General features: G+C 46.4%; 1 protein-coding gene across 1 annotated transcript in view; it reads right to left on the bottom strand.

Annotated features, from left to right (window-relative positions):
- MYBPC2 (myosin binding protein C2) overlaps nucleotides 1-24,581 on the bottom strand; it is a 52,667-nt gene that overhangs the window by 9,802 nt on the left and 18,284 nt on the right. The window contains exons 10-23 of the mRNA XM_060255584.1: nucleotides 24,447-24,552; nucleotides 23,437-23,603; nucleotides 23,176-23,341; nucleotides 21,797-21,903; nucleotides 20,223-20,252; nucleotides 19,492-19,631; nucleotides 17,510-17,669; nucleotides 17,325-17,429; nucleotides 14,970-15,158; nucleotides 14,290-14,424; nucleotides 12,783-12,950; nucleotides 12,330-12,418; nucleotides 9,029-9,224; nucleotides 2,368-2,507 (exon numbers count right to left, since the gene is read on the bottom strand). Coding sequence (XP_060111567.1) covers nucleotides 2,368-2,507; nucleotides 9,029-9,224; nucleotides 12,330-12,418; nucleotides 12,783-12,950; nucleotides 14,290-14,424; nucleotides 14,970-15,158; nucleotides 17,325-17,429; nucleotides 17,510-17,669; nucleotides 19,492-19,631; nucleotides 20,223-20,252; nucleotides 21,797-21,903; nucleotides 23,176-23,341; nucleotides 23,437-23,603; nucleotides 24,447-24,552 — 1,898 coding nt within the window. The remainder of the gene's footprint in view (nucleotides 1-2,367; nucleotides 2,508-9,028; nucleotides 9,225-12,329; nucleotides 12,419-12,782; nucleotides 12,951-14,289; nucleotides 14,425-14,969; nucleotides 15,159-17,324; nucleotides 17,430-17,509; nucleotides 17,670-19,491; nucleotides 19,632-20,222; nucleotides 20,253-21,796; nucleotides 21,904-23,175; nucleotides 23,342-23,436; nucleotides 23,604-24,446; nucleotides 24,553-24,581) is intronic.

Genomic DNA, 24,581 nt, shown 5'->3' on the forward strand with positions numbered 1-24,581 from the left:
GTAAGGCCAAGAGTGCATGACTAGCCACAGATCACCCAGCCAGTTTCCATGGCAGAGTGGGGATTTGAACCTGGCTCTCCCAGATCCTTGTCCAGCACTCTGACCACTATATAGTGCTGTTTCCGCAGCAAATATGAAACTAGTGCCCAGTGCTCTAGCTGTAATTAACCTGGATTTAATTCAGGCCACTAGAGAATTATAAACCCCAGGCTGGTAGGGAAGCTCTTTCTCCAAAAGGAGTCAAGCAGTGTTCCCTCTAAGCTGAGTTTGTGTGAGCTAGCTCACAGTTTTTTAACCTCCAACTCAAACATTTTTGTCTTAGCTCAGGAAAAATGGCCCCAGAGCAGCCTAATTTATGTAGCAGCTCACAACTTTAATGCCAGGAGCTCACAAAGTAGAAGTTTTGCTTGCAAAAAAATCCACAGCTTAGAGGAAGCACTAACTGTGTCCCTGTAAACACAGACTAAGCTCTGAATAGCCCAGGCTGGCCTGATCTTGTCAGATCTCAGAAGCCAAGCAGGGTCAGCCCTGGCTAGTATTTGAATGGGAGACCTCCGAAGAACACCAGGATCATGATGCGGAGGCAGGAAAAGGCAAACCACCTCTGAACGTCTCAGGCTTTGAAAACCCTATGGGGTGGCCATAAGCCCAACTGTGACTTGATGGCACTTTTCACCTCTAAATACACACCTAAACTGGGGTCACTGGGAAGTATACTCTCATCTATGTGCAGAAGGCACACGGAATTTTTCCATGTTCCTCTGCATTGCTGCAGCTCTTGTTGACCTTCCCCCCCCACCCCCAGAAAGATCAGCTGTGAGGCTGCAGGATCCTAGTGGAGGAACAGCCATGAGGGTCAGCAAGCTGGAGAGAAGAAGGACAAGGGGATGAAATTGACCTCAACAGCACTATGTTTGGGCGGAGGGAGGAGAAGCCACTTCAGCTCTTTGTCCTCACTCAGTCTGGGCTGCCTGCCAACCTGCACAGCTGTTCCTTTCTGTCTGACCTATGACCCTGGGCCTGATTCCTTCAGGGATCAGAAAGAGCTGCAGCAGTGCTGTGGAAAGAGGGGAAACTCCACCTTCTGCATGTGGAGGGGTAAGATACTATCAACTGACTCAGGATCTGGCAAGAGATGGCCTCCATCTTGGACATCTCAAAGAGGTATAGTTGCCTCCAGTATACATTGTCAGCAGGGACCTGAATAGGATTGTCAACTCCTGGAGCTTTGTGGCGTGGGGTTTGGAGAGGGGAGGGACTTCAGCAGGATATGATGCCACAGAGGCCAATCTCCAAAGCAGCCGGAAACAGAAAGAGCAATTAGCATGCATTGATCCAAGTTGTTGAATGTTGTACTGAGGCTCCAGGAGGAGAGCTGGAAACAGAAAGAGCAATTAACATGCGTTGATCCAAGTTGTTGAATGTTGCACTGAGGCTCCAGGATAAAACGGTGAGAGATAAAGGCTGACGAAGGTCTGAAACCGTGAGGAATCCCGGGTTTTGGTCCCTTACTCTCTTGGAGACAAGCTGTGCTGGAGAGTTGAGAACTCCACCCAAGTTGCTGAACATAAGGGAGAACAGCAGAAAGGCAATTGCCTCTGAGGAACAGTGTGGGGGAATGAAAAGAACTCTTTTTCCAGCTGCGTTTGTATTATGAGCATTTGTGAATTTAGTATCAGGAGTGGTTTATAAATTACTAATTATGACTACTGCTATGCATGTATTTTGATAAATGTAGGTTGCATATACACTATATTGTGTAAAAGTGTTATTGTTATTCTGGTGTTTTTTCACTTATTATTCACTTACATTGGAACCTGCTGATATTTACCATTTTCTCCAGGGGAGCTGATCTGTTATCTAGAGGTCAGTTGGAATTCTGGGTAGGGCTGCCAGCCCCCCAGGTCCAAGTGGGGAATCCCCTGCTTTTGGGTGCTTCTGTACACCACTGGCCAGCTGGCTAGTGAAGGAAACGCAGTCCCCAAACAGAGACGTCCCTGTGACTATGACATCACACAAAAGTGATGTCATGACACTGGGGATGTTGCATGGGGACGCTCTGGTTTGAAGGCAAAACTATAGTTTGAGGGCAATTTTACCACAGAGTTTTACCCTCAAACCAGAGAGTCCCAGTGTGACGTCCCCAGTGTGATGACATCACTTCCACATGATGTCATCACATTGACGTTGTTGCTGTTTGGAAGGCTTCTGGAAGGCTCCCTCCTTTTCTCCACAAGCCTAATTCTGGGAGATCCCCAGACCCCACCTAGAAGTTGGCAACCAGGGCCTGAAAGGATCCAGGGGGTTAAATAGGTTTCGATTTGTCCTTTGCTGATACAGCTTGATTGAGGAAAAAAGTTCTCATACCATGGTCTTCTTGTCAGCTTTTTGGATGGAGTAACCAGTGATCTCCGAATTCCCGTCATCCTTGGGAGGCTCCCACTCTACTAAAGCGTTGAATCCCCACACCTCTTTCACCATCACATTATGAGCTGGGCCTGGCTTCTCTGAAAGGGAAACAGGAAACAAGGAGGTCAAGGCATTGCAGAAAGGGAAAGCAGTGAAAGGGAAAGTATCGGCTCTTTAGCAAGTGGCATAAAGAAAGGTTCTTCCTAGTCTAGATTAGGTAGAGGAGAACACTGAGCCCCTGTAATAGCTGATATTGCCTAAGTGGGTGGTTTAGGCACCAGAACTGATACTTCCACTTCTGCAAAGCAGATGCACATGTGTTTTTGATGCGCCGTCAAGTCGCAGCTTAAGACTTATGGTCACCCCAGCAAGGGGCTTTCAAGACAAGTGAGAAGCAAGGGTGGTTTGCCATTGCCTTCCTCTGCAGAGCCTTCCATTGGAGGACTTCTTTACAAGTATCAACCCTGCTTAGCTTCTGAGATCTGCTGAGATTAGGCTATACCATGGCATCTTCCCTCCCTCAAAGTAGATGAATAAAGGCAAAAAAAAATTATAAAAATTCCCCAATAAAGTTTAGGCTAAGTTGAACAAGGACTGCTAGGTAATTATTTTTATCTCCTTTTTGGGAGGCTCAGGGTAGAATATTTGTAAAGTCTCCAGTTGAGTTTTATCCCGCTGTGAGTTAATTGCATTAACTGTATGTTTTGTATTTGTTGTTCAGATTCTGTTCCTATTTTTGTACCGACTGCAGGAATTTTTAGCTTAAGACTGCAGCTGCGTTTTAACCCACAGTTGGCTTCCATGTCCATTGTGAGCCACTTGGAGGGGGGGATTTCAGTGCCAAAAAACATGCTGATGAATTAATTGCTGCTCCACCAGACTGCAAATGCCCACAGAACAAAGAGAAACACACATTAAAAAAAAGACTTGTGTTTTGAACCCGCTTTGAGCTCTTTTTAATATACAAGTGAATGGGGTGCATATCAATGAATCACCTCCCACCTCCTTCCTCCTCTAGCATTCAGAACTTTGCTGAATGATTCCCAGCTTGATCAAATCCGTCTGTTTAATTCAGGGTTAAAAGTCAGGCCAGTACTTATATGTTATCAGTAAGAACATGGTCAGAGCAGTAGCTCCTATCCTCTGCTCTGAGTATTCCACAAGAGGTAAGGAATTTGCTACTTTCACTCCTGGTTGGACTGGGGTATTTTGAGAGGTCTGAACACAGCCCATGGATTCAGTTGAAAGGTACTTCCTTTCCCAAAAGCAATGTGATGGAAAAGCTCCCATGATAGCGGGAGGGAGGGAGGGAGGGAGGGAGGAAGGAAGGAAGGAAGGAAGGAAGGAAGGAAGGAAGGAAGGAAGGAAGGAAGGAAGGAAGGAAGGAAGGAAGGAAGGAAGGAAGGAAGGAAGGAAGGAAGGAAGGACCGACCAATGATCCATCAAGGTCAGTAGTGTCTCTACTCAGAGGCTCCCTAGGGTCTCAGGTAGAGGCTTTTCACAGCACCTCTGACCTTTAAATGGACGTAAGACTGAAGCTGGGACCTGCATGCCAAGCAGATGCTCTCCCACTGAGCCCCTCCCCACTCAGTTGCAGGCTCCTTTCTTTCCAAGCTATCCTGCCTACCCCCCTGCAATGTCCTCCAGTGTTGGGTGTGAAGGCCCCCAAAAGGAAGAAGAAAAGGAGACAACAGTGAACAGAGAGCCCTGTAAGCACTTGTGCGAGAGCAGAGAAAAGCGGGCTGCAGGGGGGCTGATAAACCAGTGAGTAAAGGCAGTATTTTGTAGCTCTATGCCCCCTTGATCACCTTGCTCCTCCTGCTGGGAAGCGTGACTCTAAAAGCTTTCTATTTCCCCAACATATCGCGAAGCGAGAAAGCATTCATGTGCATTAAAAGCATGTTCACAGCGCTGGGAGACTCTTGCTGATTGTCTGCCTGTTTTCCATCTGCAACACGCAAATCGAACCCCAGCCCCCTCCAATGGTGCTATTCACTGGGAGCAGAGGAGGACAATGCTGAGGGTAGCATCTTCCCAAAGAGATTCCTCTTCAAAGGCCCATCAGCAGCAGGGCCCTTGGAAGATGTTAAATTTCACTTCAAATGTTCCGGAGGCCAAACAGGGATTAGAGGCAGCAGATCAAAACTATGTTGTCCGGGAAAGGGAGACAGAGACGGATGGGCAAACTCTTCTGCAGCATTACAGGGGAGGCGGGAATGACATCTGGCTTAAGCCATCAAGAAAGCTTAAATATAGAGCCTAAGGAATATGATCTCTCTAGATGGGGAAAGGCAAGAGCTTGAGGGTGCGGGAGAGAAGATCGGGAGAGCCAGGCAGAGGGAGAGCATGGAGCAAAGGAAGGAGGGCAAGAAGTGGGTGCAGAGATGAGATCCAGCCGGAAATGGGCAGCAGCACACCTCGAAATGAGGAAGAGGGGGACAGAGCCCCTTACAGGACAGCAATCGCCCCCCCTCTCCAGCCCAGGAAGCTCCTCTGCCCCTTAGTCGGAATCCTTGCTGGGCGTTCCCTTGTCCAGAGGGCAGGAGGCTGAGTAACATGATGCCAACTCTGCTGCCTGATGCCAGGCCTGGGAGTTGGGTGCCTGGAAGATTCCCACCCGGACTAGGGGCAGGGGAGTGCAGACAGGTGGAACGGAACCAGATTAAAGCTTGTTAACAGTTTAGCAGCTGCAGTGAGGAGAAAGGGGGACACAGCGTGCAGGGCCTGGCTCTCTTTCTTCCCCACCACAGGATTTAGGCCACTCCCTAGTCTTAGCCGTATTGCATTCAGAAGTCTACTGCACTCCCCATCCAGTGGCTATTTAACCCAAACGTCTGTCCCCCAAACTACTGTTCTTCCTTGTTCTGTAGCTTTATAGTCGTCCACATAAAGAAGAAGAAGACTGCAGATTTATACCCCGCCCTTACAATCTCCTATATCTTCTCCCCCCACAACAGACACCCTGTGAGGTGGGTGGGGCTGAGAGGGCTCTCACAGCAGCTGCCCTTTCAAGGACAACTCCTGAGATAGCTATGGCTGACCCAAGGCCATTCCAGTAGCTGCCAGTGAAGAAGTGGGAAATCAAACCCGGTTCTCCCAGATAAGAGTCCGCACGGTTAACTACTACACCAAACTTAACCTACTATACCCCATTGCTCATGAAGGTTTTCTTCTTCATCTTTTAATGGTCATGTTGTGATTGTTGCTCAATTTCTATTTGCAAGAGATTCCACACAGGGCAGGGTCATTTGATTTTTGACCCTTGTCAGCTGCGGTTTCCCTTTCACAAAAAATGTGGATTGCAGCATTGCCATGATTCTCAATCCACAATCCTTGAATCCTTTTGGAAATGCTGATTGTTGGAGGGTGCTGGGTATCCCATTGTGGTCATGTATACTAAAATGGTGAGCCCCGTGGCGCAGAGTGGTAAAGCTGTGGTATTGCAGTCCAAGCTCTACTCACAACCTGCATTCCATCCTGGCGAAGCTAGGCTCAGGTAGCTTGCTCAAGGTTGACACAGCCTTCTATCCTTCCAAGGTCAATAAAATGAGTACCCAGCTTGCTGGGAGTAAACTGTAGATGACTGGGGAAGGCAATGGCAAACCACCCCATGCTTGCGCAGAGGACTTCCTTTACCTTTTTTGGGGGGTCATTTTGTAGAAAAATAGGTGGTGGAGCATAACTCATTAGCATATGCAGCCCCCTCCTCAGCCAAAAGCAACTCGATGCAAGAAAGGAGAGCCCCAGGCAAGTAAGGCCTGCTTGGGGTGGTTAGAGATCCAGCCAGCCCAAGCAGACCTTGCTCACCTGGAGCTTTCCTGGGCCGCCCCCTCAGTCAAAAGGCCAGCAAGCCACCCAGCACCCAAAATCAGATAAGAAGTAGAGAAAGGGTGGCACAGGCTTCTCCAGGAGTTAATGAGGGTTGCTGGGGGCATGGCAAAGCTCCTGGTGACTGGCTGGCTGCCTGCTCTCCTAATCCAGGGATTGTTATGCAGTTGCACCTACTATTCAATGGACAAGATAGGTGGGGAGGAAGAGGGGGAACTATCAGAAAGGTTCAGGAGCTGTGCTCCTACTGAATCTGAGGCCTGCCTTTTTTTTTACACTGAAATGATTAACTGGCCTCCAGCTGCTTGGGGAAAGAGGAGAGAGGATCTTTTCAAATGCTAATCCAAGCTTTAACAGACGCAATCTGATTGATATATTACGTGCAGCAGCAAAATGGTCTATAGCTGCAGCATGGAAAAACTCCAAACCCCCACCTGTGCCAACTTGATGTTGTCGTATTTGGAATATGTACATAATGGAAAAGATATTGGATCAATTGTGTAAAAGCAATGATGGCCCTGATAAGTCTATCTTTATCCAAACATGGTTCCTTGTGATTGATTTGCTCTCCACTAAAGAATCACTAATGAATGGTTCATACTCAATGGAAAGATTAATGCTATGAACTTTTTTTGTTCCAAGAATATCACTAGCTTTATACTTGTTTTATAAATTTATAATTTTTTTTCCTGTTTGACTTGGCCTATGAATTTAATCTTTATCTTGGAGTAAGTTAGATGTTTCCGTTTAATGATGTTACTTTCCATTTCTGTACAACACATTTTTGCGCAACTTTGTATTCTACTTCTTTGAAAAATAAAAATTAAAACTGTGGGGGGAAAGCTAATAGAGAGAGAGAAAGTAAGGCTGCCAGGTCTGTGTTTGAAAATACCTGGAGACTTTGGGGGTGGATCTGGGAGAGGGCAGGGTGGGGCCTCAGCATGGTGCAAAGCCACAGAGTCCACCCTTCAAAGCAGCCATTTTGCCCAGGGGAGCTGATCTTCGCCAGCTGGAGATCAGTTGTAAAAGCAGGAGATCTCCAGGTCCCACCTGAAGGCTGGTAGTCCTAAGAGAAAGATATCTGCTGCTTGTACTGTGGTAAGGTAGTAACACCTGACCTAGATGGCCCAGGGTAGCCCAACCTGGTCAGATTTTAGAAGCTAAGCAGGGTTGGTTCTTGTTTGTATTTGAACAGGAGCAGGCTTTTTTTGTAGCAGAAACTCCTTTGCATATTAGGCTCCATCCCCATGATATAGCCAATCCTCCAAGAGCTTGTAGGGCTCTTCTTACAGAGCCTACTGTAAACTCTTGGAGGACTGGCTACAACAGGGGTGCGTTGCCTAATATGCAATGGAGTTCCTGCTACAAAAAAGGCCCTGAACAGGAGAACACCAAAGAAATTCAGGGTTGCTATGCAGAGACAGGCAATGGCAAACCACCGCTGAACATTTCTTGTCTGGAAAACCTTATTGGATTGTTGTAAATCAGCTGCAACTTCATAGCATTTTCCACAACTACCAAGGAAGTAACAGTGTTTAGGGATTAAACGGGCAGGTTCAGTTCTCTGGCAATGAGAAGGATGCCAGCACACTATATATAATACAATGAGGTTAAGTCAAGCTCTTGAGGCAACATCTCAAATCAAGTTGGGAGATGACATGGGAAGCAATATATCTTGGGATGACAGAATACCTTGAAGAGGGAAGGGAATGCAAAGGTATTTTAAGTTCATCAGGAAAAGCATAATGGGGAGAAGCTGGTTGTAACAGGAGTGGCATCTGGATTAGGAACTGTGGTTGAGAAAAGTAGGGGTGGCTTGATTACCAACAGAAAGGTCATGACTGAGAGGTACAGCAGCTGCTTCACATGCAGAAGGTCCCAGGTTCAATCCTTGCTACCTCCAGCTAAAAGGATCAGGAAGGAAGTGATGTGATACCCCTTCACCTGAGATCCACCACCACCACTCAGTGAAAACAATGCTGACCTTGACAGGTTTGATTCAGTGTAAGGCAGCTTCATGACTTCGTGTGTATTTAGCTTTGGCGTAAAAATGCTAAAGGTTCAGCCTGTTTCAAGCCTTGGCCTACTGAAACCAGGCCTCTAAAATCTGTGTTTGTTCCGTCCATTGAGAACAAAACTGGACCCGATGAGCAGATGTATATTCATTTAGTCGAGGGTTGCAGGTCCCCTTGGTGTGTGGGGGATCCCCTGATTTCCCCAGTGCTCCCCGTCTGTGCCAGCCAGCTGGCCAGAGGGGGAAAGTTAGCTCCCCAAATGCGATCTGACTACTTCACCCAGAAGTGATGTAGGAACATTGGTGATATCAGGGGGGCAAGACAATGCTCTTGTTTTGGGGCAGAACTCTATTGTAGAATTAGCTTCCCCACTCCTGGAGCATCCTGGTAAGTCCCCCACTGGCTGGTTGTTCATACCTGGCAACCCTGATTGATTCACATCTCTGCCTGTTCACATCTATAGCTGGCAATGTGTGACTGAGGAGGAGGAGGAGCAGATCTCTTCTGTATATGGAAGAGAGTGTGAGGACCAGAGGAGCCCTTCCCTCCAAGCCTTGTCTTATGACACTCTGTTGCTTTAAATACTTTTTCTCACAAGCTGATCTGGCACCTCACCCAAGACATCCTCAGAATATCCGTTCGGCCATTTACAGTCCTGCTCCTCCTCTTAATTCACACAACATTCGCTTTTTAAACTCTAACACATCATTAGTTGGCTTTTTTTTGCTGTTTTTCAAGTGCATTTGCTGAATCTGCAGCAGCCAGCAGGTCCTTACCCACGACGCGGATCTTGATGACGGCTTTGTCTTCCATGTTCTCAATCTGAACGGAGAGTTCGTAGTTGCCCGAATGGGTTCGGGCAGCTGAGCGGATGAAGAGGATGGTGTCCATCTCTGAGGTACGGATGGCCACCTCCTTGGGGTCCAGAGGCTGCCCGTCTTTTGTCCATGTGACTTTCGGACGAGGTTTACCCTGGAGTTGGCAGAACATTTGGCGTTGGACCTTCTTTCTACTGGTACCCTTTCCCTTCCCCTCCCAAGCTCTCCCAGACTGTGAGATTCCTTTTAGCAGAGGAAGTGTTCTGTTCTACTGCCGTGGTGGATCCAACCAGCTTTTCTGTTGATGAACCATGAAAGAAGGATCCCTTTTGTCAACCAGTAAAGGATTATGCAGGAGACCTGCTGGCACAAAAACCATGTGGAGCAGGAGTTGTAATAAGGAGAAGAATAAGGCAAGAATGAGTGAAAAAACTAGATGGATCTACCCAATTACTGGGAGCTTCCTCAGCTGAGATCCTCAGGTTATGACAGCAATACTCAACATGGTGTCTGTGGGCCAATGCATTTCCTGTTGCCTACTCTCTTATCGCCCGAAACGAAGAGCCAACTTTGGCTTTCCTCCAACCTACTGGAGAATATGTTTCAGAAGGTATCACCTCTGTATCTGCATGGAACACCTTTCAGATAAAACTATCTCCATCATAACAGGAGACTTAGCTTGGAACTTCCCATTTTTTCTGATTGGCTCCAACCCCCGTGGCAGCCATTTTGTGGAGGTGGTACCCACTCAGGGTTCTCAAAATTCCAAAAGTGTCTACAGTTTCAACAAGGTCGAGGACTCTTGGGTTTGGAGGCAAATAATAAAATATTATGGCTCTTCACACCTTCATGACTTCAATTTATCAGCTTGTGTGAAGAAATGCATTTTTTTCTTTAGAGGTTTGAAATGAGCAAAACCTTCACTCGGAGTTTTAAGGTTTTTTCTCTCTGGGCAGAGAACAGGAAGGAAGGGGAGATGTCAATTCAATTGCTTTCCAGACATAGCTCAGCCCACTTTCATAAAATGCTAACAGAGCTAGCAGGAGAGATAATGGGTTGGTCAAGTTCTCCCCCTTCTCCAAGCAAGGAACAGAGATTGAGAGGACTTTAAAGACTCCAGGAACAGTCTCCAGGAAGAAGCTCCAAGAAATGCTTCTCTGACCCAGCCTGACCTGATCAGTGGGGTCGTGGTAGGTAACTCACTGAAAATGTCAAGACAGTGTGCGTTTGCAATAAAAAAGGCCAACACCATGCTGGGAATTATTAGGAAGGGAATTGAAAACAAATCAGCCAGTATCATAATGCCCCTGTATAAATCGATGGTGCGGTCTCATTTGGAGTACTGTGTGCAGTTCTGGTTGCTGCACCTCAAAAAGGATATTATAGCATTGGAGAAAGTCCAGAGAAGGGCAACTAGAATGATTAAAGGGCTGGAGCACTTTCCCTATGAAGAAAGGTTGAAACGCTTGGGACTCTTTAGCTTGGAGAAACATCGACTGCGGGGTGACATGATAGACGTTTACAAGATAATGCATGGGATGGAGAAAGTAGAGAAAGAGTATTTTTCGGACCATTAGACGCACCGGACCATAAGACGCATCTAGTTTTTAGAGGAGGAAAACAGGAAAAAAAATTTTGAAGCTGTGCATCCAGATCTGGGCACCTTCCCCCTCTCAATCCTGCCTCCGATCCCAGCCCTTGCTAGAAGCAGCAGCAGAAGCCTGGCAGACAGGCACATAGGAAGCCCCCCCCTCCACAAACCCAGTGCTTCGCAAAGCGCTGCGTTTGCGGAGGGGGGGCTTCCTCTTTGCCTTGCTTCAGCTTCTGCTGATAGCAAGGGCTGGGATCTGAGGCTTGGCTGCCTCCGAACCCAGCCCTTGCTATCAGCACAAGCTGAAGCCACGCAGACAGGGACAGAGGAAGCACCCGCCCCCTCCGCAAACCCAGCGCTTCGCAAGCCCTGGCTGTCGAGGGGGTGGCGTGCTTTCTCCCTGCTTGCCTGCCTGGCTTCAGCGCTGATGCTTAAAGCAAGCGCTGGGATCGGAGGGCGGTGGGAGCGATCCTGGCGCTTGCTGTAAGTGTCAGAGCTGGAGCCAGGCAGGCAGGGGCGGGAAGCACCGGGACGGAGGCAGCGGATCACCCCCCCCCCCCGAGGAAGGTACGTATGGTACCTTCGCTCCATAAGACGCACACACTTTCCCCCCCACTTTTTTGGGAGGAAAAAGTGAGTCTTATGGTCCAAAAAATACGGTACTTTTCTCCCTTTCTCACAATACAAGAACTCGTGGCTCTCGAGGCCCCCACCCATCCCATTGGCCAACTTAGAGAATGCATTTAAGGTTAAAGTCACATTCTTTCCACCTCTCCCTTCCCTCATCTATTTGTGGCTCTCAAACATCAGACGTTCATGTCTTGTGGCTCTCAAACATCTGACATTTATTCTATGTGGCTCTTACATTAAGCAAGTTTGGCCACCCTTGGCATACAGCATAGAGGTATACATGAAAAGATAGCAACGCAGCCAGCAGGGCTTTTTTGGTAGCAGGAATATTAGACCACACTGGCATCCTACTGTAAGCTCCAGGAGGATTGGCTGCATCAGGGTTGTATGGCCTAATATGTAAAGGAGTTCCTGCTACAAAAAAGCCCTGGTAGCCAGTAAAGGCAAGCAAGAAGCGATAGCACAATGCCATTTGCACTATCCCTTGTGCCATGCTTCTAGACAACCATCCATACTGCCTACTGGCAAGGCCAGTTCTAGTCCCCTGGTTATGATTCCATGGGTCACTCACCCACTCATACAGACAGCCTCACTGTGAATTCAAAGATCCACAAGATAAAGATTAGTTTCACTCATACATCAGTAATGGAATTTGCAGACATGTGCAGCCTCATTTAAATTGCAAGCTGATGCAGCCTCGCTTTGCCTTGGGGCCACGTAAGGAGTTAACTCCTTCAACTTTAGCTCAGTTTCAAGGTTGAAACTAGGCTACCTGGTTTAAAAGATGCCCATTTTCCTCTTGCAAATGCTAACACTGAGCAGCAGTGGTTGAAGGTTTAAACCCCCTCTCCCTTCCCTACACAGTCCCGGCTAGACAAACTGTGGCTGTGGGAGCATGAGCTTTGCATTTTACAAACAAAATAATGCAGAATCTTTGTCTCTGTGTCTACTGTTTAGGATTTCAGCATTCTAAACTTCCCCCTGCAGTGTCCCCAATTATAAGTTTGGGAGCTGATAGTTTTCCCAGCTATTATTCACCTGGAAAGGTATCACCAAATTGACTTGCTCCCCGACTCTCCTGATATAGGTCTGTCGGAGGTGGCGAGGAAGACGGATCTTGGGCTGTTCTGCAGTAAGAAAGAGAAAACAGAGAATCCATGCTGTGCAGACACAGCCTCAGAGATAATCTTCAAGTTACCAGTTTATCCATTTCACCTCTCTGAGTTCTTCAGGAATGCTTCAGAGAGTGCTGTCCATTCCAGCAAGTTGTTAGTATTCCTACATCAATTAGCTGTATAAGGAGAAAGTCAGATAAACCATTCCTTTGACTTGTGAGTGTCGGGGGCTGAGAACTTCTGGACTTGAGATACCAAGGGATCTTGGACTGTCTACATACAAAGCATGGGGTCTGCTACTGCTCCATAGCCTTCTCTTAAATGATGAAGATTGAGAGCTCAATGATTACGAACCAAGACTCCACAGTGGACTTACGGACAATCTCTCGGATGGTGACAGGCTGTGCAAAGGTGGCTGGTGGACTCTTGCCGGCAATATTGACCGCAACAACCCGGAATAGAAGCTTCTCGCCAGTAGGAAGTTCCTTGGCAGTAAAGCCACAGCGCTCAACCAGCTCTGTGTTAGCAGCTATCCATTCATCAGCTGGAAAAGGTGTGGAGAAGACAAGGTTAGAGGGGCAAAGACAATCAGGGTAGTCTGTATCCTGATGGCATGAACAAAAGAAGCTGCCTTATACTATGTCCCACTGCTAGTCAGGCTTGTCTTCTCAAACTCTCAGCAGCTCTCCAGAGCCTCAAGTAGAGGGTTTTAACCTCACTTATTTTAACCTCACTCACTTTTCACTTATGTGAAAATTTTACAAAACTCTCTATGAGGTCACTTATGTTATATAATAAGATTGACAAGATGGGGAGGAATGATAATATCCTATGAGAAAAAGGTAGGGATTTTTCAAGCTATTATGTCCAGGGCTTTTTTTGTAACAGGAACTCCTTTGCATATTAGACCACACCCCCTGTTGTAGCCAATCCTCCAAGAGCTTACAGAGCTCTTAGTACAGGGCCTACTGTAAGCTCCAGAAGGATAGGCCATATCAGGGGTGTGTGGCCTAATATGCAAAATAATTCCTGCTACCCAAAAAGCCCTGATTATGTCATATATATTTTTAAGCCATCATGCCATATATTTTTCAAAGCCATCACTCCATATATATTATGTCACATTTTTTTAAACTATTATATATACAGACCTAGGGAAAGTCTAACATGTAGGTAGACCCCCAAGGGTCAAGATATGCAGGATGAAAGGGTGTCTGTTTTGATAATGTCATATCAACCTGCCTTATATTGAAACAAACAATCTACTTTAGTTACTTTCATCTACTCAGACTGACAGCGGCTCTCCAGGTTTTCAGGTCAAGGTCTTCCACATCATCTACTACCTGATGTCTTTCCGTGGAGAAGCTGGGAATTAAACCAGGGACCTCATGCATACCAAGCAGATGCCCCACCATCGCCACAGGCCCTCCTAAATATGGGATGTACTCCCATTAGAGCTACCCAAGGCACTCTCTCTAGCTTTTAGGAAGGGTAGCGTTTCAAAGTGCTTTTCCTTAATTGGTTGGTAGGATGGGGAGGGTTGTCTAAGTTTGGGATTTTAGACCACAGTTCAAAGGCTTGGAATTCTGTGTTCTAAACTGATACTGTTATTGCTGACAGATTTTACACACATTGCCTTGAAACATCTTTTTTGGGGAAAGGTGGTTTTGGAAATGCTTTGAATAATAAAAAACATGGGGAAGCTTCTACTGGGTGCCCTTGGGACACAGGAAAGGGGAAGGAAGGAAACTGCAACTTCCTGGCCACCCTGCAGTTCTGGAGTTCCTGCTTTAACTGAGAGGTATCAGAGAGTGTCCATGAAGAAAGATGCCCCCTCTCCTCTTCCAGACCCACTCATCTTGTTTTCTGCTTCAGGAACTCACTTCCTTCCTTGCAGTACTCAATGAGGTAGCCGTCAATGCCCCCTGCACCGATACGATCTGGAGCACGCCATTTCAGCGTAGCCGTGGTATCTGTCACATCCTCCAAGGTGAGGTGGAGTGGTTCACTTGTGGGGGCTGTGGTAGGTAACAGGAACATGAATTACAAAGTGTTCCCTCTAGGCTGAGTTAGGGTGAGCTAGCTCACTGACTTTTAGCCTCCAGCTCACACATTTTTGTCTTAACTAAAGGAAGGATGTCCCCAGAGCACAATAATTTATACAGTAGCTCACAACTTTCATGCCAGTAGCTCACAAAGAAGAATTTTTGCTCACAAGACTCTGCAGCTTGGGGGGAACATTGATTACAAATACATCTGATCCATGTGGACAATGTTACAACGTTCGGTATGCCTTTAGAACCAAAAGCCTGACAATTCTGTGCTTTGGAGGGAAACCCTGACCCCTTTCCCAGTTGTGAGTCCTCTCTCGTTGTCTACTATTTTGAATTACCTGAAGAAGGACCCACATAAGTGAGCAGGGGGGAGATTGATCTGATTGTCTAAAACTGAGAGACAGGAATGATCCTGCCCTTATCGCCGTCCGTTTCTCATCGATCCGTTGCCCGTCCCACCTACCTACTCCACCCCAGTCTGAATCTCAGCAGTTACTCCACCCACTCACCAATTGGCATGAAAGGTTTGGTGTTCAAGCTGGGCTGAGAGACTCCAATGGCATTGACAGCAAAGACACGCATCTCATAGAGCACCCCCTCAATCATCTTGGTAGACTCGTAGGTAGTATCTGTGTAGACTTCAAAGTTTAGCTTCATCCAGCGCATGCTTCCTTTCTTTTTACGTTCCATCAGGTACCCTGATAAACGCAAATACAAGATGAATGGGTGATGGGAGGAGATACCATCTTCAGGTAGTTTCCTCAGTCAGGGGTTAACCTGATTATATCATGCCACAGTTCCAGGAAATTCCAGGGTATTTCTAGATGCTATCTCAGGATGCAATCACACACACCAAATAATGCACTTTCAATCCACATTCAATGCACTTTCCAACAGGATTTTACTATGTGAACTGGCAAAATTCAGTTGGAAAGTACATTTGAAGTGTATTATGTAGTGTGTGTGATTGCAGCCTCAGTCATTTGCTGGTCACAGATGATGAAGAAGAAGAGATTGGATTTGTACCCCACCCTTCACTCGGTGTCTCAGAGTGGCTTACAGTCTCCTTTCCCTTCCTCTCCCTACAACAGACACCCTGTGAGGTAGGTGGGGCTGAGAGAGCTCTGAGAGAACTGCTCTTGAGAAAACTGTGACTGATGCAAGGTCACCCAGCAGCTGCATGTGGAGGAGTGGGGAATCAGACCCATTTCCCCAGATTAGAGTCCATGCTCTTAACCACTACACCAAACTGGCTCTTCAATATGTTTGAGGGGAATTCTGTACTGTGCAAGATAACAGGGTTGTGAAATTGACTAAGATAAACAAGCAGATACAAGGTCTAGTCAGTTTCAACTCCCCCAATGGAGCCCATGATGGAATGCACATTGTTCAAGGAAACATTGATTTTAAAAGAAAATGAAAACATTCACAAAATGATGGGTCATTGCCTTGCCAACTATATTTTAATGGGTGACATAATAGATAATTGGTATAAGCACTGAGGCTGTCTCTCAATGGCTATGTATGCATCTTTGGCCATGCTAAAAACAATTAAGAAAGAAGCCAGCCAGACTTGGGTGGGGAGGAAGTTACTCTCCTACATCCATGGCATAGGCACTATTTACTAAGACATTGATTTTAAAGAGCTACATATTTAGAATAGGAACAAAGCCATAAGTAGGTATTCACACAGTGTTCATCACATTCAAAATCTGGAGGGGGGGGGAGCGCTCCTAGATTGTGAATACAGTGAGTAGGAGTGGAACAGTGTTACCCATCATACCCACCAGAGATCCTGGAGGCTTTTTGCCATCTTCTTGGGTCACTGGGGATGTTGGGGGAGGGAGGTATTTGTGAAGTTCCTGCAGGCAGTTGGGCTAGATGACCCTGGGGGTCCCTTCCAACTCTTATGATTCTATATTGCAGGAGATTAAAAATAGGGCCAAGTCCAATGGTGCAAAATTAGGTAAAAATCTCAAGGAAAGAATAATCTGTATATCAGTATGTGACTGATATATTAGGGCCTGGTTTTAACTTTTCGTACAGCATCTTGTTTATGTAATTTTAACTATACTTACATAAACCCAGCTTTGTTATTCTATATTACAGATTCCTCTGATGAAGCCTGTTGATAAAATGTATAGGGAATTTTTGGAAATTGAATTAATAACATTTGTTTTTACCTGATTTTGCACCATCGCTGCTGTAACGGATGTGACTCTGTTTTCTTGCCATCATCTCACAAGCCAGTACATGGCTGCAAGTGCAAGCTGGTGGAAAGTGTGGCCAAGTTACAGCCAACGTATGGTGAAGCTGTCGAGTTTTCAAGGCGAGAGATGTTCAGAGGTGGTTTGCCATTGCCTGCCTCTGCATAGCAGCCTTGGTATTCCACGGTGGTCTCCCATCCAAATACTAACCAGGGCCAATCCTCCTTAGCTTCTGAGATACAACAAAGACTGAGCTAGCCTGAGCCATCCATACCCTTCAAAGTTCTACACCCTTCAAAGTGAGTTGAAGTCAACTGGCTTAAAAGGGTGCTTAGGGTGGCACTGTACGATGCGCTTCTGCACACTTCAATCACAACAGAACAAAGTTCGAGTCCGGTGGCACCTTTAAGACCAATGAAGTTTAATTCTAGGTATAGGCTTTCATGTGCATGCACACAAAACTTTATATGCAGAATTAAATTTTGTTGATCTTAAAAAGCTGCCACTGGGCTCAAACTTTGTTCTGTTGCTTCAGACCAACACGGCTGTGCCCCACCTGAACCTTCTGTCGCAACAGTCCTAGTTGCTCAATGCTGCAATTAAGTAATTTTAAGCTCAAAATTGATCTCATCCACTATGTTCACTTGAAGCTCTCACCTGTCACTGGCATCCCACCATCGTATTTAGGTGGCTCCCACACCAAAATGGCCCAGTCCTCTCCAACCTTAGTGATGTGTGCGGCCTCAGGAGGATCGGGAACATCTGGAAAAGACAAGGAGAGATCATCAGGATCACTTTGGGCCAGCTAGGACTACTTGTGCTCCTGTGGACATATTACTCACCCACAACCTTGACACGGAGGGTGGCTGAGTCCTCACCCACTGGATTGGTCACCTTGATGGTGTAACTCCCTTCATCAGAGCGCTCGGCACTTTCTATCACAAAGCTGCTGAGTTCCTTCCGCTCTTCCACACGAACCCGGCCCTCAGTGTCGGTAAAGACCTGAAGGATAACAGAGGATGGTCAGGAATGCTCAAAAGGATTTAGACATTCACAGACCCAAAAGTAAGTTACACAATGCAGGGGCAAGATTTCCAATACCATGTGTATGTGTGAGAGATAGAGACAGAGAGAAATCAGCAAATATCAGGTTGGATCCAGCCAGCAGTTCTGGCTGCATCCTACCCAGTTCTTCTCCTTATGATTGCCCCCATCTCACATGACTGTGGTCCACACAGGTCCCTTGACTCCATCATAGATTTTTTAGTGGTCAAAGAGGACTCCCTCTTCCCTTTCTTGCCAACAGATCCAACCCATTGAGTTTTACGTTAAACCCCCCCCCCCCTCACACACACACACTTTTTTAAAGTGTGCAGTTGACAAAACTGGGGTGAATCCTACAGCGTTTATATGGAAGAAAGAGAGGAGATGCCCCTTTTGACCTCTGACAAGGTTTTACCAGGGATGGTGGGACTCACATAGAGAGAGGCCATGTGGGATGGCGGCTGCAATCATGTATCTGCAAAACTTTCAGGCCGTTTTCTTCTACTCTTCCTGTAACAACCTATACTCCCCTCACACCGAGGCAGAGCAAGGTGTTTTCTTTACAGTGACGGACAAGGCAACACAACTCAAAGATAAGCAAAAATATTACTTTATTGAGCTGGCAGGCAGTTTCAGAATAGACTGGTGAAAACAAAATAACAACATTATAAAATATAACTAACACTACTTACGTAGTCCCATAATCACCAGCCGGTAAGCAGGAAGGCTTTTGCCAAAAAAAACAACAATGACTAAGCGGTTTTGGGAAACAGTATAAATCCCCCTCAGCCGGCTGAGGACAACCAAAAATGGGCATCCCGGAAGAACCAATCAACCCAAGCTGACTCTCCTAGTGCAACCAAGAGTAACCATTAATTAGAAGGAGATTAAGACAACTCCTTTCAGTGTCACACAAAACCAAAACACTGCTGGAAAAATAAAAATTGGTAAGCAGCCCAGAAACCAAAACCACCAGATATATGCTTACGATTAGGTTTTTAAAATCCACAATACCCTTTAAAAGAAATCTTCATTACACTTCCTTTCTTTATTGCATGCAGTGTGCAGCTATTACTGCATCGCTTTCTCACTTTGTTATACAGGTTTATTTTGTTATACAGATTGTTTGCCTTGCTTGTAACTTGGACCACGCTGTTTGTTTTTTATTGTTTGCTGCACGTATTTGCACTGACTTTTCTAATTTCATTGCCTTCTGATTCTGCCATGTGCCCTCACAAGCTGACTGTTGTGGGAAGAGGAAGAGAATCGTAAGCTGCTTAGAGACTTCTCCAGGTAGCAAAAAAGCAGGGTACAAAACCCAACTCTTCTTCTTGTGTTTTAACAATTTATTAATAACATATGGTTACAGTAGTTAATTGTCTCTTTTCTATACTAACCCATATGGTATTTCAACCCCCTCCCTCCAATATTTGACTTCCCCGAAGTTATAAATTTAAGTTCAATTATAAAGGTACCACTAACCAATCAAAGTTCAATATTTTTCTTCTCTCATTACTACTAAAAAATTGTCCAATGACTTTTTATATTCCATTCTTTCTCCATATATCTTTTAAATTTCTTCCACTCCTTTTTGAATATATCTAGATCATAGTCTTTTAAAGTTTTAGTTAATTTGTCCATCTCACTCCACGATAAAACTTTCACAATCCAGTCCCATTTCTCTGGTATTTTTCCCTGTTTCCACAGCTGCGAAAACCCAACTCTTCTTCTTGAGCCTGGACAAGAAAGGCGAAATTAAGTAAATCGATACAACACCTACCACATCGCCTTTTATCCAGGTGGCAACAGGTGCCGGTTCCCCAGTGATGGGCACATCAAAGCGCAGTTTGTTCCCTGCCACCACAACAATGGTGTTTTCTTGATCTTTTCCGGAACAGTCCAGGTGGATCTTGGGGGGCTCTAGAGAAACAGGAAAGGACAATGATATCAAACTGAAAGCAACCCTCTCTTTTACATGAATGCAGTCCCAAAAGACTCTAGGCACAGTACTGTCCCCTGAAGCAATGCCCCCTTCTGCTCTCAAGTCTAGGGACTTCTTCAGGGGTCCCACATGCAGGCCACCTACTCAGAGACTCCTCTTTGTCATTTATGGAGCCCATTGGCTAAACATTTTATGATTCCATTGGTTCTCTTGACTACTCCTTGAGGTGAATCACTGTTTTACTGGTGGAGGTGAGGTACTGCCTTTCCAACTACCGCTTTGTTTTTATCCACATTCTATGAATGCTGTTTTTAATTTGTAGTTATGGTGCACTTTACAATAAATAGATGTATTTTGTTCTATGTTTTAGCGGCTCGGCCTTCTAGTTTCACACTGGCTCTTCTAGAATAAGAAGGTGGTATAGGAGATATGGCTCTGCCATGCTCTGTCAAATAAAGTGACTAGTCCACCTGCATCCCTGCAATACTTAAAATTAAGAGATATCTCAGGTTCCCTCCCCCCCCCCACCACCACTGTCATTCCTCAAGGGAAATCTGCCCAGAACTCACCTTGTTTAGGGACGTATTCAATCTTGATTTCTAGAAGTGGAGGAGAAAAAAATGAAGAAAAGCAATGAGCATCTCCAGGTGGATGCTGCCATATTTGCTGCCTTCCTTCCATGCTATTGTGGTACAGCAACCTTCCCAAACAGCAGTGCACTTGTGGGAAATGAGGATGCTAGAAATGTCAAATACATCTAGGGGTCAAATACATAGGATGCCAACCCATCTGCCTGCCACTAAGTAGGGGGTACAGCCTCTGCAGATGGCATGGAATCTTGACAAACTAGTGTAAAAAAGACACACTCGCAAGGAGTTTCCAGTCCCATTTGCTATAGTCTGTGTGTTAACATTCCCAGAGACAAGCCCTGAACAGTGTCTCTAAAAAGGTATGTGGAAAACAAGTGTAGTGATATTGGGTTGGAGCCAACCAGCTCTTTCACTCTTGCGTTATTCAACTCTTATCCCACATGGCTTTTCTCCATTTAGGTCCCATCAATCTCCAGCACTACCTTTATGGTTTGTCAAAGGGAACCAGGAGACAATCTGGTTGGAGCTAACTGATTAGCTTTCAGCCCCCTACACTCTTTCTATCTGCTCTGAGTTGGGTTCAGAGAAGCTCGGGGGGGGGGGGGGGTGTTCCACATTTTGGGGGACCCTGGGCAGAAAGTGCTCAGTGCTCCCTCCCCTCCTCTTCCTACCGCCCGCCTCCAACTTACAGCATTCTTCTCACCCACCAACTTGCATGCCCCACACCTGCCTGGGCATTCTGCTTACTAACAAGACATCCCACTTTGTATACTCACAGCTGCTCACAATCACTTTTGAGGGTTGCCAGCTCTGGGCTAAAATATACCTGGGGGTTGGAGGGAAGGAGCCTGGGGAGGATGTGGTTTGGGGAGGGGAGGGACCTCAGCAGAGTACAATGCTATAGAATCCACCCTCCAAAGTAGCCATTGGCTCTCCAGGGGAACTAATCTTGGTTGCCTGGAGATTAATTGCAACACTGGGAGACTGGAGGCTGGCAACCTTAGGACCTCCAATGATGTCAGGCAGGGTGCAACAAGGGGTGCTGCTACTGTGGCTGCCAAAAGCAGCACCACCACACGCCACATGTTCAACCTTCCCCTAGGCAGCACATGCAACCAACAGCATGGGCAGCAGAGTGCTCCTAAGCAGGGCTTTTTTTGTAGCAGGAACCAATCTTCCTGGAGCTTACAGTAGGCCCTGTACAAAGAGCCCTGTAAGCTCTTGGAGGATTGGCTACATCAGGGGTGTGTGGCCTAATATGCAAAGGAGATCCTGCTGCAAAAAAACCCCTCCTAAGTGAATGAGGGAGGGGGGAGGTGCACTGACAGATGGCAAGGCAGGTTCATGGGCAGGGAGGTGGCAGCAGTGGGGCCCTGGCAGTTGCACTACCTGAGGGAATGCTGATGTCAGCCCTGCTTGGGGGTTGCCAGTCCAGCCACAGGTACCAAGTCTGTGATTTACTTATGAAACTGGGATGGGGGTGGGGGTGGGGGTGGGGTCAAACTCCCACAGAATTGCCAGTCTCTCATAAAGAAGCCCTTTCCCTCACTGACCCAGGAAGTTGAGTTTGGCAGATAAGGAGATAGCATAGCCATCAGGGACAAAAGTATAGTCTCCCTCGTCTTCTGGTCTCACATCATCGATGACGAGCTTGTGGAACCTGCCAAACAAAAATAGATGGCGCTAGATGAAAAGCGAATGGAGGACAAGACAGGCAAGACAGACCGTGCAGATTTCCCTCAGATTTTTTGTCAAGCCCCCTGAGAAATATCCTGCAGCAGTGGCATGCCCTTCTCAAAGAAACAATTTCCCCAAGAAATTTGGATTTTTTTCCTGAAAGATTATCACACCCATCTGTAGCGGGGTTTTTTTAAAAAAATGCATAAAAAAGTACAATGTCGGTTTTCCAAATTCAATTCTCTTTTTGCCCTTTGCAAATGTCCAAGCCTTTCTTTTTACAATCACTAACCTGAACCTCAAGGGCACTGTGAACAGTCTGGATAGGGTCCCCAAATATAATCAGCAGTGCTTGGATTTTAATCAGGAGAAGCTATCAGGAAATACATCTTGCTGCTCTTTTCCTTTCTAGATAATGAGAGTAGAATTTTATCGCTGCATAGCAACCCAGTTTGATGGTAAGAGATGCTAAGAGACGGTAGCTGTTCAAGGCCACTTATGGTGTCATCAGAAAGAGACTTACACCTGGCAAAGTCCAATTATTTCAATGGACTTAGAAGAAGGCAACTGTGCTTAGGATCATGGCTGATGCATGGGAGTAGGCCAAGTAGGTGGCCACCTAGGGCGCCAACCAGTCTAGCGGGTGCCACCAGGCACCCCCTCTCCCCACATGCAGTGTCTATGCTCTTTGGAGCCTGCTTTCCCCAATGGCTGGTTTTGTGTTCCCTGGGTCTGCTACAGACCCAGGAAAGGCAAAAGCGGACAGTGCCTGTGCTAGCTGTATGCTGCCACTTGTCCTTCCTACTCAACTTTAACAGAGCCATGGGGTGGGAACTATAGCCCAGTGGTAGAGCATCGTTCTCGCATGCACAGCGTCTTGTCACTGGCACCTCCAACTAACAGGATCAAGTAGAAATGGTCATGTGAAGGTCTTGTCCCTGGCACTTCCTACAATTCTCTATTTTTAAAAAAAATTCCGGGGTGGTGGTGCTAGTGGGCAGCTTGCCTAGGGCACCAAAAACCCTAGCACCAGCCCTGCTTAAGATGGCACTGTTACATCAGATTCAAACCCAAGCAAGGATCTGAAGCTGGATTTCATACATTCAAATGCAACACTTCAGGCAGCACAACGTTCAGCAGATGCAGGAACAGTTCTATAGATTAAAGGAGCATCTGCCTTAATGTCAACAAAGCTCCCTTTCTTCAAGGACAAAGAGAGTCCTAAAGCCCACCTTTCCCTTCCCTCTGGGCTCACCTGCCCTTGTGAGAAATGGTGATGCGTTTGCTAGGCCGGACCTCAACTCCATTCTTGTACCATTTGCCAGTCACCTTCTCATCAGACACCTCACACTTGAAGACAGCCTGTTCTGCAGCTTTGACCGTAAGATCAGCGATATCCTGAAGGACCTCAAGCTGTTTGTCTGAGAGGTGAGAGAAACAGACAGATCCCACCTGGGTAAGTCTCCAAATCCCTTTTGGAGCCCTTCTGCTCCCTGCCCTGAGAGTCCCCACGGACCTTCAACCACCAGGTCTGCCTCTGAACTGCCGCCATTGGTCAGGATCTGGTAACGGCCAGCATCTTCTTTGGTGGCCTCATTGATGATGAGGATGTGTTTTTTGCCATCCTTCTTGAAGCGGTACTTGAAAGCATCCTCCCGAGTCAGCTCCACGCCATCCTTCTTCCTGGTGGGTGAAAAAAGAGCCAAGACTAACAAAGGCATTTGGATAGTGGCAGGTCCATGAGGGACAGCAGATGCCATAAGTCTTCCTAACCTCATTGTGGGCATCCTCTGCATCACTACATCCCTTCTGGAGGAAACCTGTACGTGACATAAGGTAGTTCTAGGAAGCACCACATATTGCTGGTTTTATTTATTGCAGCCCCGCCCGGTAAACATGTTGACAGTTCTTCCTTTTTAATTGTATTTGGTAGCTTCATGTATAGTTGTGTGTAATCAAGAGGCTCCTTCAAATGAGCCAAAACGGAAAAGGCTTTAAAGGGTTTCACCAACACCTTGAAGTTAGCCTGGAGGCCAACTAGAAATCAGTGGTGTTCACATAAAGGCAGTTCTTGGCTCACTGTTGTTCATCCCAATCTTGTTGCCACATTCAGAATCAGTTGCAGATTTTAAACAGCCTTCAAGGGCAAACCCTAGCTATTACACAAACTCTCTTGATATGTTTTAGCAGAGGAGGCAGAATGTTGGTTGGAAAAGAGAAGGGCTTTTTTGGAGCAGAAATGCACAGGAACGCAGTTCCGGCTGGCTTGGCATCAGAGGTGTGGCCTAATATTCAAATGAGTTCCTGCTGGGTTTTTCCTACAAAAAAGCCCTATGTGAAACAACAGTGCCATCAGGGGCTGTGGCCTAATATGCAAATGAGTTCCTGCTAGGCTTTTTCTAAAAAAAAAAGCCCTGGGTAAAAAAGACCTGAACAACAAAGAAGGAACGCTAAAAGAAATAGTTATTTGGATGATGGAAGTGCAAGAAAGAGAAAGAGGAGGAACAAGCAGAACAAGCAACTGACCATATCACTTGGGCTCCTTCCTCAGACACTTCGGCTTCCATCTCCACTTTGTCCCCAACGTATACCTGCTGGTCATCCAAGCCAACTTCAACCTGGACAGGAGGCTCTAGGGACAGAACAGCAGTTTAGCCAGGA

Source organism: Heteronotia binoei, chromosome 15 (genome assembly GCF_032191835.1).
Source record: "Heteronotia binoei isolate CCM8104 ecotype False Entrance Well chromosome 15, APGP_CSIRO_Hbin_v1, whole genome shotgun sequence".
In the NCBI taxonomy this organism is placed as follows: domain Eukaryota; kingdom Metazoa; phylum Chordata; class Lepidosauria; order Squamata; family Gekkonidae; genus Heteronotia; species Heteronotia binoei.